We start from the raw sequence: 14,937 nt of genomic DNA on the forward strand, positions 1-14,937 counted from the left end.
TCCAGGATCATGACCTGAGCCGAAGGCAGTCAGAGTTAACCAACTCTGACCCTCCCCCCTCTCATGTGCTCTCTCTCTCTCATTCTCGCTCTCTCAAATAAATAAAATCTTTAAAAAAAATCAATAAAAGTATAAAAAAAGACAACCATTTTCTCTTTGTTACAAATTTGACAATTTTTTAAAGACCTACGGAAATCTGGATGTATTACATTCTAAGAACCAAGAATACCGAGGGCATAAATTCAGGAATAAATCACAACATATCTCAAAGCTGTTTCAATACTTTGAATAGTTAAGAAAGGTTTAATTCTAACATTACCATTGGAGCAGGTGGTCGATTTGATGACTGTCCTTCACTGTTCCCTGCATGCTGGATTAACCCACTAGGATTTGAAGACTGTGTTAGAGGAAGCTGGGTACTGGATGCAGGTTGCTGAGATAATTCTACTTTGTAACTCTTATTTGATCCATCCAATCTGCTACTTCTCTCTATGGCAATCAGGTCACGAATTTTTTGCAGCTGCTCCACTGAAGCTTTTTTAGGAAAGATAAGATGTGTTTCTCCCTGGAATTTATAAAATTGGGAAAAATTTTAACCTTTGCTTTATACTGACATTCATATATATCTATAAAATGAAATCAATACCATAGAATACATCATATTTAACAATCATTCTGTTTTCCTACCATTATGGCACTTTTTTTTAAGTAGTTAAAGGTAAAAAGTGCCTATATATGAAACAAGAAGTTAAGAAAATTGGTCTCCTCCTTTGCATATAATGCTTAGCTTATTTGATTGGTTCAAAGGCTGTTAGAAAAATCTTTTCTTTTAGAAATAGTAAGTCACAAAGTCTCATAAGAATTATAAAAATGCACATTCCTATCTTCTCTGCAATTGTATATGATACTACTATTCTCTGTGAAATTCCTTATGAAATAATAGTAATTACTAGAGATGCAGCCATACAAAATGATCCAGGGTCAAGAAGTTATATATATAACAACCTTTGAATCTCCTAAACCCAAGACTTTAAAGAATAGCTACATGATTAGAAGTTTGGATATAGGGTACACTAATTTTTCCAAGAAAACAGAAAGTACAGCCTGATGGTCAATTCAAAACTATGGATTGTTAACAGTAATACAAAGGTGGTCCAAACAAAACAAACAAAAATCCCGTTCTTCAAGTGGTGATTCATTTAATGAATACCCATCATATAATCAGAGTGCTTTACAATACAACAAACATTACAACAAAGCTCACAATGTAGTCAGCAAATTACAAAACAAAAGTTAAATGAAAATATCTTCAATCAAGTTTCAAGGCATCGAGAAGTAACAGTGTTAAAATAATTATTTCCACCAACTGCATATGAGATAAAATGATTGTTAACGTGTAGTAGACAGACCTGCAGATTTTAAGCTTATTTTAAGTTAGGCTCCACAAATGAGAATGACCTATTTCCCTGGTGACGGCAGACCTATCAGAATCAACTGACCAACACACTTCTCACTAATGACATGAAAATTAATTCCATATGAATCCCTTTTAAAAAGCTAGAAGAGGCCATTAAGCTCTATATATTCATTACCCATAATAGCTGTAAAAACAAAACTATCATTTATTGTGTTCATGTGTTCTAGGTGCTATGCTAAACATTTTATGTATGTTATCTCAAGTAATTCTCACAATCACCCTGAAATGTAGGTATTATTAGGCTTATCACTATTCTTTATATGAAAATATGAAAGCTCAGGAAAGTAAAATAATCTGCCTGATGCTACAGAATAATTGTTGGAGTAAACTTTAATTGTTAAGCTAAAACTGACTACATCTTAGACTGAACAGAGACCAAAAACCATAAGCTTGTACTAATAGTTGGAAGTGTTGAGCAAAAAGAGAATATTTCTACAGCTGTGATAATGACATATATGATTAGCATTGGATCGCAATGATTTTCCAACATTAGAAAGAAACCACCTCACATCTCTGATGAGGTTTCTCTTTAGAAACCAGATATCTAGGTTAAAACCAAATACAGAGGCTTCCCATCTCATACCGTTAGTTGAGCAGCACTGAGAGAGGTAGAAGACACCATGGGCCAAGGTGGAAATCCAGCGTAACAGCTATCTGGATCTATGTTCAGTCCATACCACAGAGAAGGCCCTGATAAGACAGAGATGCTGCTTGTGCCTTGCTCCCTTCCCTTCTAACTTTTCAGGACCAGTCCTAAAAAAATGCAGGATTATGGCCAAAGTGTCTATACCAAAAAGTTTCATCCACAGCACTGTATTTTCACAAAAGAACGAAATTACAGGCTTAATGCACTAGATACAATAACACTTTAAGAAATTAATGAGAATTCCAGTATTTAACAAAATCCGTATTTCTCAACACATTTTTGCTAAGACAATTGTCACTGTCAGATGTTAAGCAAACCTGGCTCCTGCCCACTAAATGCTGGTAATATCTTTCAGTCACCAAAACAACCAAAACTGCCCTCCTCCTATGGTACCTGATGAGAACCACTCCACTCAGGAAGCCGGAGGAGTCGCATATCCATGCAGATCCCAGTCTTTCTTAACCTCCTTCTCAAAATTTTCACAAAGAATGTAGCCTCAGAGGCAAGTAGGCCCAAAAGTACCCAGGATTTTAATATATACCTGAACATTTTGGGGATGGGTCTGAGATTCCTACTTCATCTTAAAGCCTACTGAGTTTCTTTCTAATGGTAGAGTTCAATTGCAGTTCCATTGGTTCCTTCTGCAACTTAGCCACACTGATAAAACATTTATTGCAGGGGCGCCTGGGTGGCTCAGTTGGTTAAGCGACTGCCTTCGGCTTAGGTCATGATCCCAGTGTCCTGGGATCCAGCCCCACATCAGGCTCCCTGCTCCTCGGGGAGCCTGCTTCTCTCTCTCCCTCTGCCTGCCGCTCGCCCTGTTTGTGCTCTCTCTCGCTCTGTCAAATAAATAAATAAAATCTTAAAAAAAAAAAAATTATTGCAGATGGGTCCTGAGGTGCAAAGTCTAAAGACAATCAGAAATTTGAAGTATAAATCAGTCTGATCAAAGCATGTTAATCGTTTCTGAAATTGTTGCTCCATTTGTGTCAAATACTACTGCAAGTCTCAATCTGGCTTGTTACCTGGCACTGGTGTGCCCAACCTTTGGGTCTCCTGAGATGGGTTTACTAGAATGTGGGATTTTGAGTACTAAACCCAGGACAGCCCCAGGCAAACTGGGATGGTTGTCACCACACCCGGCACTCAAATATTCGTTGAATGAAAAGACAAATATGACTCCACAGAATATGTGACACTTCAAAACTGAGAAATCAGTTTCCAGTTGTCATTTACTAAATTTTTCTGTCATTTAACTCAAAAGTCTGTATTTCCTTGAACAAAATCAGCAATGTTCTCAATTTTTCCTTCTATCCTTTTAAGTTCTTTATGTTCAGATGTCGGTAACTAACAAGCAGATGACAACATAATTTATACCTCCAGGCTGACCTCTTTTTTTTTTTATTGAACAATTTATCTTTTTTATTTTTTTTTTAAAGATTTTATTTATTTGAGAGAGAGAGAATGAGAGACAGAGAGCATGAGAGGGAAGAGGGTCAGAGGGAGAAGCAGACTCCCCGCTGAGCAGGGAGCCCGATGTGGGACTCGATCCCGGGACTCCAGGATCATGACCTGAGCCGAAGGCAGTCGCTTAACCAACTGAGCCACCCAGGCGCCCTGACCTCTCCTTTTGAGTTACAGACTCATACATCCAACTGCCTACTTGTTATCTCTACTTGAATGGTTAACAGTATATTGGTTATAATCATCCAAAATGAGGAAGCAGTGATTTCTCCTGGCATCTGCTACACTCCAAGATTTCTCAATCTGAATTAATGGTACTTGCATCCACTTAGATGCTCAAACCAAAACCTAGTAGTATCCCTGATTCCTTCCTTTCCCTTGTACCCCACAATCAATTCATCAAGTCCTGCAGGCTCTGCTTAAAAAAAAATTCTAGATGTCTCTACTTTTCCCCCATCTCCACTGCTATCAGTCTTTAATTCAACAAATGTTTACTGAGTGCCCCAATGTATTCTAGGAGCTAGCAAGAGGGAACAAAAAGATAAAAGGCTCTGCCCTCATGGAACCATTTTCAAACCATTTTTGTTTCTCCTTTAGGCTGATAAAAGCTTTCTAACTGGTCTCACTGCTTCATCTCTTGCCTCCATCCCAGAACATCCAGAACATTCACTTTACAACAGCTAAAATATTATTCCATGTCTAGAACCTTCCTGTGGTTTCCCATCTCACTTAGAATGAAGTCCAAGTCTTTATCACAGTCCTCAAAACCGCACACCCTGGATTCTGCTGGCCTGTGTAGCTACTATCTGTGCCAAAGCTAATCCTGCTAGAAGTCTGTTGCATATGTGAATCCTTCTGTTTGAAGCACTCTTACCTGAGGGCTTCAGGTATCTGAAATGCTTTTCATTTAGGTCCCAGCTCAAATATTATCTCCTGAGAGGCCTTCCCTAACCACTCATTCTTACGTAGCTGCCCACCTCTACAGCTGCTTTTTAGTGTATCACCATGCCGTATTTTCCTCTTTGCACCCTTCCTTGCTTTCCTGTCTACTGTTTGTCTAACCTATTAGAACCAGGCTCCATGTGAGATGGGATCTATTTCTCTAGTTCACTACTATACCCTTCAGGGCCTGGGACAGAATCGGGGAAGAAAAGCAGAGAGGCAGGAAGGAAAGTACTTCTTATGGCAACTCAGCAGATCTCTTTAACAATTTCTATAGCCTTGATATTTCTGACTGCTATGGACTAATGTGTATCCACAACCTGGTTCAAGTTCTTTCAGTATTCCATAAACTAGAAATGATTAAGCATATATACATAAAGAAAATTGACAATATTGATAACTACTTTCATTGTGTCATAAAATTAAGCTATGTACTGGGGCGCCTGGGTGGCTCCCCAGTTGGTTAAGCAGCTGCCTTTGGCTCAGGTCACGATCCCAGAGTCCTGGGATCGAGCCCTATGTCGGGCTCCCTGCTCTGCGGGGAGTCTGCTTCTCCCTCTCTCTCTGCCTACTTGTGCTCTCTCTCTCTCTAATAAATACATAAATCTTTAAAAAATTAAAAAAAAAAGCTATGTACAAGATTCCAGAAGATGAAAACACCAAGCTTTTATTTTGACTAAAAAACAAAAAAACATACTGAGATTCTTCACTTCTGTCACAGAAGAAATCCCTTACATGTGGCAATTGAACTCAGCTTTTCTGTATTTACTCTTTTCATTTCTTACTGGAGACAGATGGCTAGATCTTACTAGAATTCGTTGTGTACTTACAAATCAGATTTTCGCAAAGTCTAAAATGACCCACAATTTGGTCTTTGGGTTGTATGTCTGACCTCCCTGTTCTGAAGGATTAAAACTTGTAAGAATTTTCCCTGTGGGAGAGTTGTTATATTCTCCTGTGATTTTAAAATATATTTACTGTGATTTTTAAATGTCTAATAGGTGAAGAAGTAACTAGTTCTGCAGATTTCCAAAATGATCCATTAATTTAAAAATATTATCTTATTTAGATAATTATCCATCAACATTATAATAAATTCTTTATACATGAACCGGGGAGAAGAAACCCTTCAACTTACCTCTTCAAAGCCCATTTCAAATAAACATTCAACGGCTCCTCTGACAGGTAAGAGTCTGGTAGAAAAAGCTGTGTTTCCAATCCGGATAGATCTATATTTTTCATCATTAGGGTTTCTGATTTAAATAAAAAAAGTTTGATTATATATAACAATTTATACTTTCACAGTGTTTTTGCACTCCTTTTTACATTTTATATTGGCTACACTGCTACAAGGTATTACAGTTCCCAACTTTAAAGAAAGAGGAAGCACAGTCTGGAAAAATAGCCTGATTCTGTGATTCTTACCTCAATATACATTTACTACCACCTTACTGTTTAATTTCATAGCTGATAATATTAATGCTTCCATAAGAGAAACCCATGCAACATTTTCATTCTATGCTATTAAAGCCACATACCTTTATGAGTTTTTAGGTTGCTAAGAAAAAAACCTAGGTAAGCTCCAGACATGGGTGTAGGTTTTGCCTATTTTGTTCTGATGGATCTCAATCAAGAATGGTGCCTGATGCATAGATGATAGTTAACAAATACTTGTGAAATGCATGAATAAAAAAACACTAAGAATCTATATAAAAATGGATCACAGTTCCTCAAACACTTTACCTCTGACAAATACAAACCCAGGTACACCTTAGAGTCACTTGATTTTCTTTCTTCCCTAGACCAATGATTGCTTTTACTCTTAAGTTCTGTTTCACCTTAAGATGTATTTCTGTCACAGCCAATTTTTTTTTTTTACCATGATTAAGATTTTGAATAGCATACATGGGATGACACCAGCATATGAAAAGCTTTGAAATTTTTAATAACCTTGATAAATCAGAAAGGCTGTTTTAAAAAAAATCAGAAAAAAAATACAAGGTTAAGATAATCACAGTATTGGGGCACCTGGGTGGGACTGCCAGTTAAGCATCTGCCTTTGGCTCAGGTCATGATCTCGGGGTCCTGGGATCAACGTCAGGCTCCCTGCTCAGCTCAGCGGGGAGTCTGCTTCTCCCTCTCCGTGTGATCCTCCTCCCTGCTCATGTTCTCTCTCTCAAATAAATTAAAATTAAAAAAAAGATAATCACAGTATTATACTCAAAAAGTCTTCCGAACATAATTAGGATGAGTAATTTTTTTATATGATTTTATTTGTCAGAGAGAGCACGCACAAGCAGGAGGAGTGGCAGGCAGAGGGAGAGGTAGGCTCACCGCTGAGTAAGGAGCCTGATGCGGGACTCGATCCCAGGACCCACGCATCATGACCTCAGCCAAAGGCAGACGCTTAACCAACTGAGCCACCCAGGTGTCCTGAGGAGCAGATTTCATATCTGACACAAACTCCCTCACAATAGTAGTGGCTTCTATTAGCACTATTTTAAGGATTCTGAGGCTGTGTCAGGGGTCCATAGGAAGGAGTGCTGAGGCCATCTGCCTGGGGTATGGAATGGGGATGGTGGACAAAGGCTAGCAACTCACTAACCATTCTTGTCCTAATTTAACTGTGGAAATTTCAACATATTTCAGTTTGTTTTCCATCAAGCAACTCTCTATTGCCAAACTGTCATAAATACACAAATCTTCTTTAAACTTTTCCTTAATTTCAAAAATTATTCAAGTTTAGTACAGAATATTCAGAGATAAAGCTCTAAAATAGTGTTATTCAAAATGTCCACAGACTGGTGCCCATCTATAAACTCCTTGCTAGTCATTCACGAGAAGTGCAGAAATTGAGACTACTCAGCAATTTTTCTAACAATTTGATTTGCCATGAAATTTTTATTGTACTTTATATAAGTTACAGATCCACAAAAAATTGGAAATTAAAAACAAAAACACTGTTCTTCAACACAGGTCTTTTGAGCATCACAGGTGGTTGGAAAACACAAAGAAAAATATATGCTCTATTCTTTTATTCTGTGTTTTAAAATGAGAGTTTCTCAACCTTGGCATTATTGACATTTGAGGTCTTTGTTGTAGGGGACTGCCCTGAGCACAGCAAGGTATTCACCAACCCTGGCTTTTATGCCACATTATATCATAAGTGTGCCTCCTTTTCTTACCACTTAAACAAAAAACATTAAACTATACAATACTCCTACATTTATCAATGTCAGTTATAGATAAATGAAGCATCTTTTCATGATATTCAACACATTTCACAGGGTCATAAACATTAGTACCACTAGGATGATACAATCTACTGGTGCAAAACTCACTGATTTTTTTTTATTTTTAAACCTGTTTTTTCCCCAATAGCTTCCAGATTTTTACATGATCAAAGTCTTTCTCTGGCTTTAATTTTCTAGTTTTTCCTCCCTCTTTCACCACTGTTTAAAAATTCTTATAAAACCTAGACTAGCTGATCTGATACAGCTTATTATTTTGATACATGTTTCAAAGTAACTCTTGATATAGCTTTTCTGCTCTAGTCTAGTCAGCAATTTTCTACCTTTTAACATCTATGGGCCTTCCATACCATTTATCTGTTTTTCTCACTAAAAACATAATGCAAACAAACAAACAAAAAAACCAACAGTAATGTCCAGTTACCCAAATCCTATCTTCCTCTTTTTAAATATGTTGAGCACACCAGCCATAGCACTAAACACACAATAGTGCCAAAAGTTTGTCCTGAAGCCCTCACAGGCTTAGAGAACTGGGCCATAAAGCCATTAGAGCTCAAACCCAACAGATCCCATTTCCTGCCCTTGGAAAAGTACCACTTTCTAAATCTCTAGCTTCACAGCATCATCCCAGCGTATCCACCATCCTTGAACTCATTAGTATTCTCCTTATCTTGCAGTGTCTAAAGTACCTCTAAGGATCACCTTTATTTTTGCTTCATTTTCTTCTTCCATTAACTTAATTTCCTCTGCAGACTTTTCTCAAATATTTTTTGCTGTAATTCTTCAATGTGCTTTTTCTACCTCTGCTGACCCTTAACTATTTCTGCAACTTGTAATATTTATCTTGCTTGTTAGCAATAATTTTGCACTCTATTTTTTTTTTTTGGTTGTTTGTTGGATGATGTTGAAAGAATGGGACCTTGAATGGGCAGCAAAACGTCCTGACCCACTCACCACCACTTTGAACATATTTTGGTGTCTTCCTAGTTGTCTTTGTTTTTACAACTGAATGGTAAAAAAACAAGTCATGCTTTTCACCTTGAAAGTTAGAATCAACCATATAATTAAGATCTTAAGACACACTGGGGCACCTGGGTGGCTCAGTCAGTTGAGGGTCCGGCTCTTGGTTTCAGCTCAGGTCATGATCTTGGGATCATAGGATTTAAGCCCCATGTCAGGCTCTGTGCTCAGCATGGGGTCTGCTTGGGATTCTTTCCCTGTTCCTTTCCCTTCTGAGTCCCAGTCCCCAGCCCCTGCTCTCTAAAATGAATGAAAAAACAAAATCTTTTAAACAAAAAAAAAAAGATTTTTGTTTAAAAGATTTTATTTATTTGAGAGAGAGAGCGCACATAAGCAGGGGGAATAGCAGAGGGGGAGGGAAAAGCAGGCTCCCTGCTGAGTAGGGAGCCCTATGCAGGGCTTGATGAAGGGCTTGATCCTAAGACCCTGGGATCATGACCTGAGCCAAAGGCAGACACTTAACTGACTGAGCCACCCAGGCACCCCCAAAAGATTTTAAGACATGTAGCTTCCTACTGAGGTCACAGACTCAGAAAAAAGAAAAACTTAAAATGTTTCTATTTCAGAATTTCAGAAATGCTGATTATTAAATATATCTAACCATTTACTAGCCCTCTACCTCTTTAGAATGCATAATCTCAGAAAGGGTTTACATAAATGGAAATTTAGTACATGAGAGATCCTATAATCTTGTATTTTTATTACTAATCAAAAAGGTGGTTTGTAGGCCATTTACAAAAATATTTCTGGTCCTTCTGAAAATCTATTATTCTGAGATACATGTCAATTTTTCAAAAACATCTTTAGAACCATCTGGGAACCATCTCTGGCTCTAACTCTACCATTCTATATAGCTGACAAAAATGGAAACATACACATAATCTAGCTTGTTCAACATGAAAAACTGAATAATGGCAACAACAGATAACGTGTGTGCCTTCATTTCTCTTTTGCAACAATCCTATAATGCAGGCATTTCTCTTTCCTCTTAAAAATGAGGAAACTGAAAAAAAATGAGGAAACTGAAACCCAGAGACTTTACATAAATTGCCTATAACCACACTCCTAGGAAATGGTTGACTGGGATTTAAACCCACTGGTCTTATTACAAAGCTTACATACTCTCCACCATACAATATGCCAACAAACTCACCAATCCTCTCTAAATTTCTCCAGTTGTCAACAGTCACCTAGATTAGAAACCTGAAGTTATTTGGGTTATTTCGTCTCCTCTCTTTACCGGCTCTACTCCTTGCATTCAGTCATCAAGAACTGCCAATCCCTGCCTCCGATACTTCTTTCTCTATTCTATCCCCATTTATGCTTATGATTACTGTAATAGCTTCACAAATGAAACCCATGCCCTGTGTCTTCTTACACCATTATTCTACATGAAATTCCTTCATGTTTCTCTTTGACTCTAGAAAGTACAATCATTTTCTCTTGCCTCTTATGTCAAATATATGTTCTCTGCTAGTCCACGAACCCATCCCATCTTACCAAACCTCCATTCTCAAAAGTCTTCCACACTAGGTCCCTGCGCTAGCTCCACACATAAACATGTAACTGCTTGAACACTGTCTTCCAATTGTTCTCTAGATTTTATGCTGTGGCTATTTTCCATACTTGTGTCTTTCTCCTAAACATAGTTATTTTCTTGGAAGAAACCACTTTCCGTTCTTGGCCGTTCCCAATCATACGCAGTGCAGTTTGTAACCAATAACTGTGTGCAGTTTGCAAAGGAAATTAGTGGAACATCAAACATATTTTTTTTTTAAAGATTTTATTTATTTGACAAAGAGACACAGCGAGAGAGGGAACACAAGCAGGGCGAGTGGGAGAGGGAGAAGCAGGCTTCCTGCCGAGCAGGGAGCCCGATGTGGGGCTCGATCCCAGGACTCCGGGATCATGACCTGAGCCGAAGGCAGACGCTTAACGACTGAGCCACCCAGGCGTCCCATCAAACATATTTTTTAAAGAATTAAAGAGCAAATTATCTAAGGAACACATGTGGAATGCTAGTCAAACTATTATAAACTTTGCAAAGTAGGTATTATTGAGGACAGCTCATCTTTAAGTCAGTGAACTAAAAAAAAAAAGTAAGGAGTTCAAACCCATAGCATATTGTGCATGCAAATTAGTTTATGTTTTATTCTATAATTTCATTGACTTTATAACTCTTAGTTGGGGAATAGGTAAACATCACCTGAAGCAGAAATTTGAAATGTAATCAAAAATATTACCTTCACTTGAGTGCAGTGACAAATATTGCTGCTAAAAACAAAACAAAACAAAACAAAACAAAACCTAGTAATGAAATTCTCATTTCAGCATTCATTTCATAAAATACTATGTCAAACCCTGAGGCAGGAACAAGATATATCAAGACAACATCCCTGACACAGTCCCTTATCTCTAATACTGATTGATTTCCCAAAACAGCAAAAGGAACAGAAACCTTGGTTTTTTTCCTACTCTTAAATAAGTTAGTTTAATGGATCTGTAAGATAGTGTAGCTAGAGATCAAGAAGAGATCAGGGGCTTTCTGTTAAGAGGTTAACAAGTCACTGGACTTAGAAGTGGAATAAAGCGTGTTTTCTAACTCCCTGAAGCCTAAAGGAGTTTTAATTCTAATATAAGAGCAGGGACTAATACTATTATAAGCACACCTCTGAGATACTATAGGTTAGGGTTTGGACCACTGTAGTAAAGTGAAAATTACACTAAAGCAAGTCAAATGAATTTTTAAAATTTCCCACTGCATATAAAAGTTATATTTATACTACACGGTAGTCTATTAAGTCTTTAATAGCATTATGTTTTAAAAAATTGTACACATACCTTAAACATACTTTAATGCTAAGAAATGCTAACTACCATATGAACTTTCAGTGAGTTGTATTTCTTTAAAAAAGATTTTATTTATTTGTTTGACAGAGAGAGACACAGCGGGAGAGGGAACACAAGCAGGGGGAGTGGGGGAGGGAGAAGCAGGCTTCCCGCCAAGCAGGGAGCCTGATGCGGGGCTCGATCCCAGGACCCTGGGATCATGACCTGAGCCGAAGGCAGACCCTTAACGACTGAGCCACCCAGGTGCCCCGAGTTGTAATCTTTTTGCTGGTGGAGGGTTTGCCTCAATATTGAGAGTTGCTAAAGGTTGGGGTGGGTGTGGCAATTTCTTAAAACAAGACAGTAAAATATGCCACATCAACTGACCCTTCCTTTCATGAACAATTTCTCTGTAGCATGCAATGCTGTTTGATAGAACAGCTTTCAAAATTGGACTCAATCCCCTCAAACCCTGCTGCTGCTTTAGCAACAAAGTTTGTTATATCCTAAATTCTTTGTTGTGATTTCAACAATCTTCACAGCATCATCACCAGGAGAAGATTCCATCTCAAGAAACCACTTCCTTTGCTAATCCATAAAAAGCAACTCCTCATCCATGAAAGTTTTATCATGATTGCCGCAAGTTAGCTGTATCTGTAGGCTCCACTTCTAATTTGAGTTCTCTTGCTATCTCCACCACATCTGCAGTTCCCTCCTCCACTAAGTCTTGAATCCCTCAAGTCATCCATGAGGATTAGAATCAATTTCTTCCAAACACCTATTAATGTTGATATTTTGACCTCCTTCCATGAATCACAAATGTTAATGGCATCTAGAATGGTGAATCCTTTCCAAAAGGTTTTCAACTTACTTTGCCCAGATCCATCAAAGGAATTATTATCTATGGCAGCTATAGCTCTATAAAATGTAAATGTTAAAATAAAAGACTTCAAAGTCCACATGACTCCTTGATCCATGGGCTGCAGAATGGATGCTGTGTTAGCAGGCATGAAAACAACATTATGTCATTGTACATTTCCATCAGAGCTCTTAGGCGACCAGGTGCATTGTCAATGATGGATGATGTGCTAGCTATCACCCAGGCTTTGTTTCTTCCATTTATAGAGTATAGGCCAAGTAGATTTGGCATAATTCTTAAGGGCCCTAGGATTTTCAGCATGGTTAACAAGCACTGACTTCAGCTTAAAGTCACCTGCTGTATTAATCCCTAACATAAAAGTCAGCCTGTCCTTTGAAGCCAGACATTGACTTCTCTCTAGCTATGAAATCTTTGATGGCATCTTCTTCCAATCAAAGGCTATTTGGTCTACACTGAAAACCTGTTGTAGTGTAGCCACCTTCATGAATCATCTTAGCTGGGTCTTCTGGATAACTTGCAGCTACTCATCAGCACTTGCTACTTCACCCTGCTCTTCTGTGTTATGGAGACAGCTTCTTTCCTTAAACCTCATGAACCAACCTCTGCTAGCTTGCAACTTTTCTTCTTCAACTTCGTCACCTCTCTCAACCTTCAGAGAACTGAAGAGGTAAGGCCTTGCTCGGGATTAGGCTTTGGTTTTTAGGAGAATGTTGTGGATGGCTTCATCCTCTATTTAGACCATTAAAAATTCTTCCATTAGTAGCAATAAGGCTATTTCGCCTTCTCATCATTTGTGTGTACACTGGATTAGCACTTTTAACCTCCTTCAAGAACTTCTGTTTTGCATTTGCAACTTGGCTGTTTGGTACAAAAGGCCTAGCTTTTGGGCTATCATGGATTTTGACATGCCCTCCTCACTAAGCTGAATGACTTTTAGTTTTGGATTTACAGTGAGAGATGTGCACCCCTTCCTTTCACTTTAACACTTAGGTCACTGCAGGGTTATTGACTGGCCTAATTTAAATTATTATTGTGTGTCAGGACACCGGGAGGCCTAAGGAAAAGGGAGGGACAGGAGAAGGGCCAACGGGAGGAGCAGTCAGAACACACACAGCATGTATAGATTAAGTTTGCCATCTTATGTGGGTGCAGTTGGTGCATCCCAAAACAATATTAACATCAAGATAACTGATCGCAGGATAAAGAAGATATGGTATAGATACACAATGGAATATTACTCGGCCATAAAAAAAAGAATGAGATCTTGTCATCTGTGACAACATGGATGGATCTAGGTGGCATTATGACAAGAGAAGTCAAACAGAGAAAGACAAATACCACATGATTTCACTTAATGTGGATAAAAAAACAGAATCAAACACATAAATACAGAGTACAAATGATGGTTGCGGGGGCAGAGGGGGGAGTGTGGGATGGGCAGAATGGGTGAAGGGGAGTGGGAGATACAGGCTTCCAGTTATGGAATAAGTCACGGGGGTGGGGCTGGGGCTGGATGGCTCAGTCAGTAGAGCATGTGACTCTTCATCTTGGGGTCATAAGTTCAAGCCTCACATTGGGCACAGAGCTCACTAAAAAAAAAAATCATGGAGATAAAAGATACATATAGGGAATATAGTTAATGGTATTATAATAGAACTGTATATGACAGATGGTAACTACACTTGTGAGCACAGTATAATGTACAGACTTGTGGAATCACTATGTTGTACTACTGAAACTAATGTAACATTGTGTGTCAACTCTATTTCAATTAAATGAAAGAGCTCACTGATCAGGGATCACCATAACAAATACAATAATGAAAAAGTATGAATATTACAAGAATTACCAAAATGTGACACAGAGATACAAAGCGAGCTGTTGGGAAAAATGGCACCGATAGACTCGCTCAACACCACAAACCTTCAATTTGTAAAAAAAAAAAAACCCAAAAAAACAGTATTTGCAAAGCACAATAAAGTGAAGAGCAATAAAACAAGGTATACTTGTACTTAACTAAACAAGGGTAGCTTTTCATACCATCTTCAATTATGAGTTCCAGACTCCTAATTCCCTTTTTAGATAAAAACTTTTCAAGATTAGAAACATAAGCCATAGGAAAGACTGTAACATGAACTGAAAGCAAGGTTTCTTCTATGAGTTTGATAAATATTCATAATGGTGATTATGATGCCAAGTCATTATTTGCATGCAAAGGTTTTCCTTCCTCAAAACACCTTGATTTTAGCATTTTGGGTTTCACTAGATTAAAAGCAGAAGTGAATTCTATTACAAGGCCACTTCCCTTTTCTGAATAATGGGGTTTAAATAGTTTGGTGGCTTTCAGGTTGGAGGTCTCAACTCATAAGATCCGGAGGACTCAGCTTATGAGTTCATCCATCAGAGTCTACTGGCATCCCTGTGCTTT

At 38.2% G+C, this 14,937-nt stretch overlaps 1 protein-coding gene across 2 annotated transcripts in view; it reads right to left on the reverse strand.

The window, feature by feature from the left end:
* NGLY1 (N-glycanase 1) overlaps positions 1 to 14,937 on the reverse strand; it is a 56,158-nt gene that overhangs the window by 39,745 nt on the left and 1,476 nt on the right. For both annotated transcript variants that reach the window (XM_028099206.1, XM_028099207.2), the window contains exons 2-3: positions 5,668 to 5,782; positions 320 to 565 (exon numbers count right to left, since the gene is read on the reverse strand). In XM_028099206.1, the coding sequence (XP_027955007.1) occupies positions 320 to 565; positions 5,668 to 5,782 (361 nt within the window). The remainder of the gene's footprint in view (positions 1 to 319; positions 566 to 5,667; positions 5,783 to 14,937) is intronic.

Source organism: Eumetopias jubatus, unplaced genomic scaffold (genome assembly GCF_037043125.1).
Source record: "Eumetopias jubatus isolate StellerSeaLion01/CBP00866 unplaced genomic scaffold, mEumJub1_p1.0 scaffold_1, whole genome shotgun sequence".
Lineage (NCBI taxonomy): Eukaryota > Metazoa > Chordata > Mammalia > Carnivora > Otariidae > Eumetopias > Eumetopias jubatus.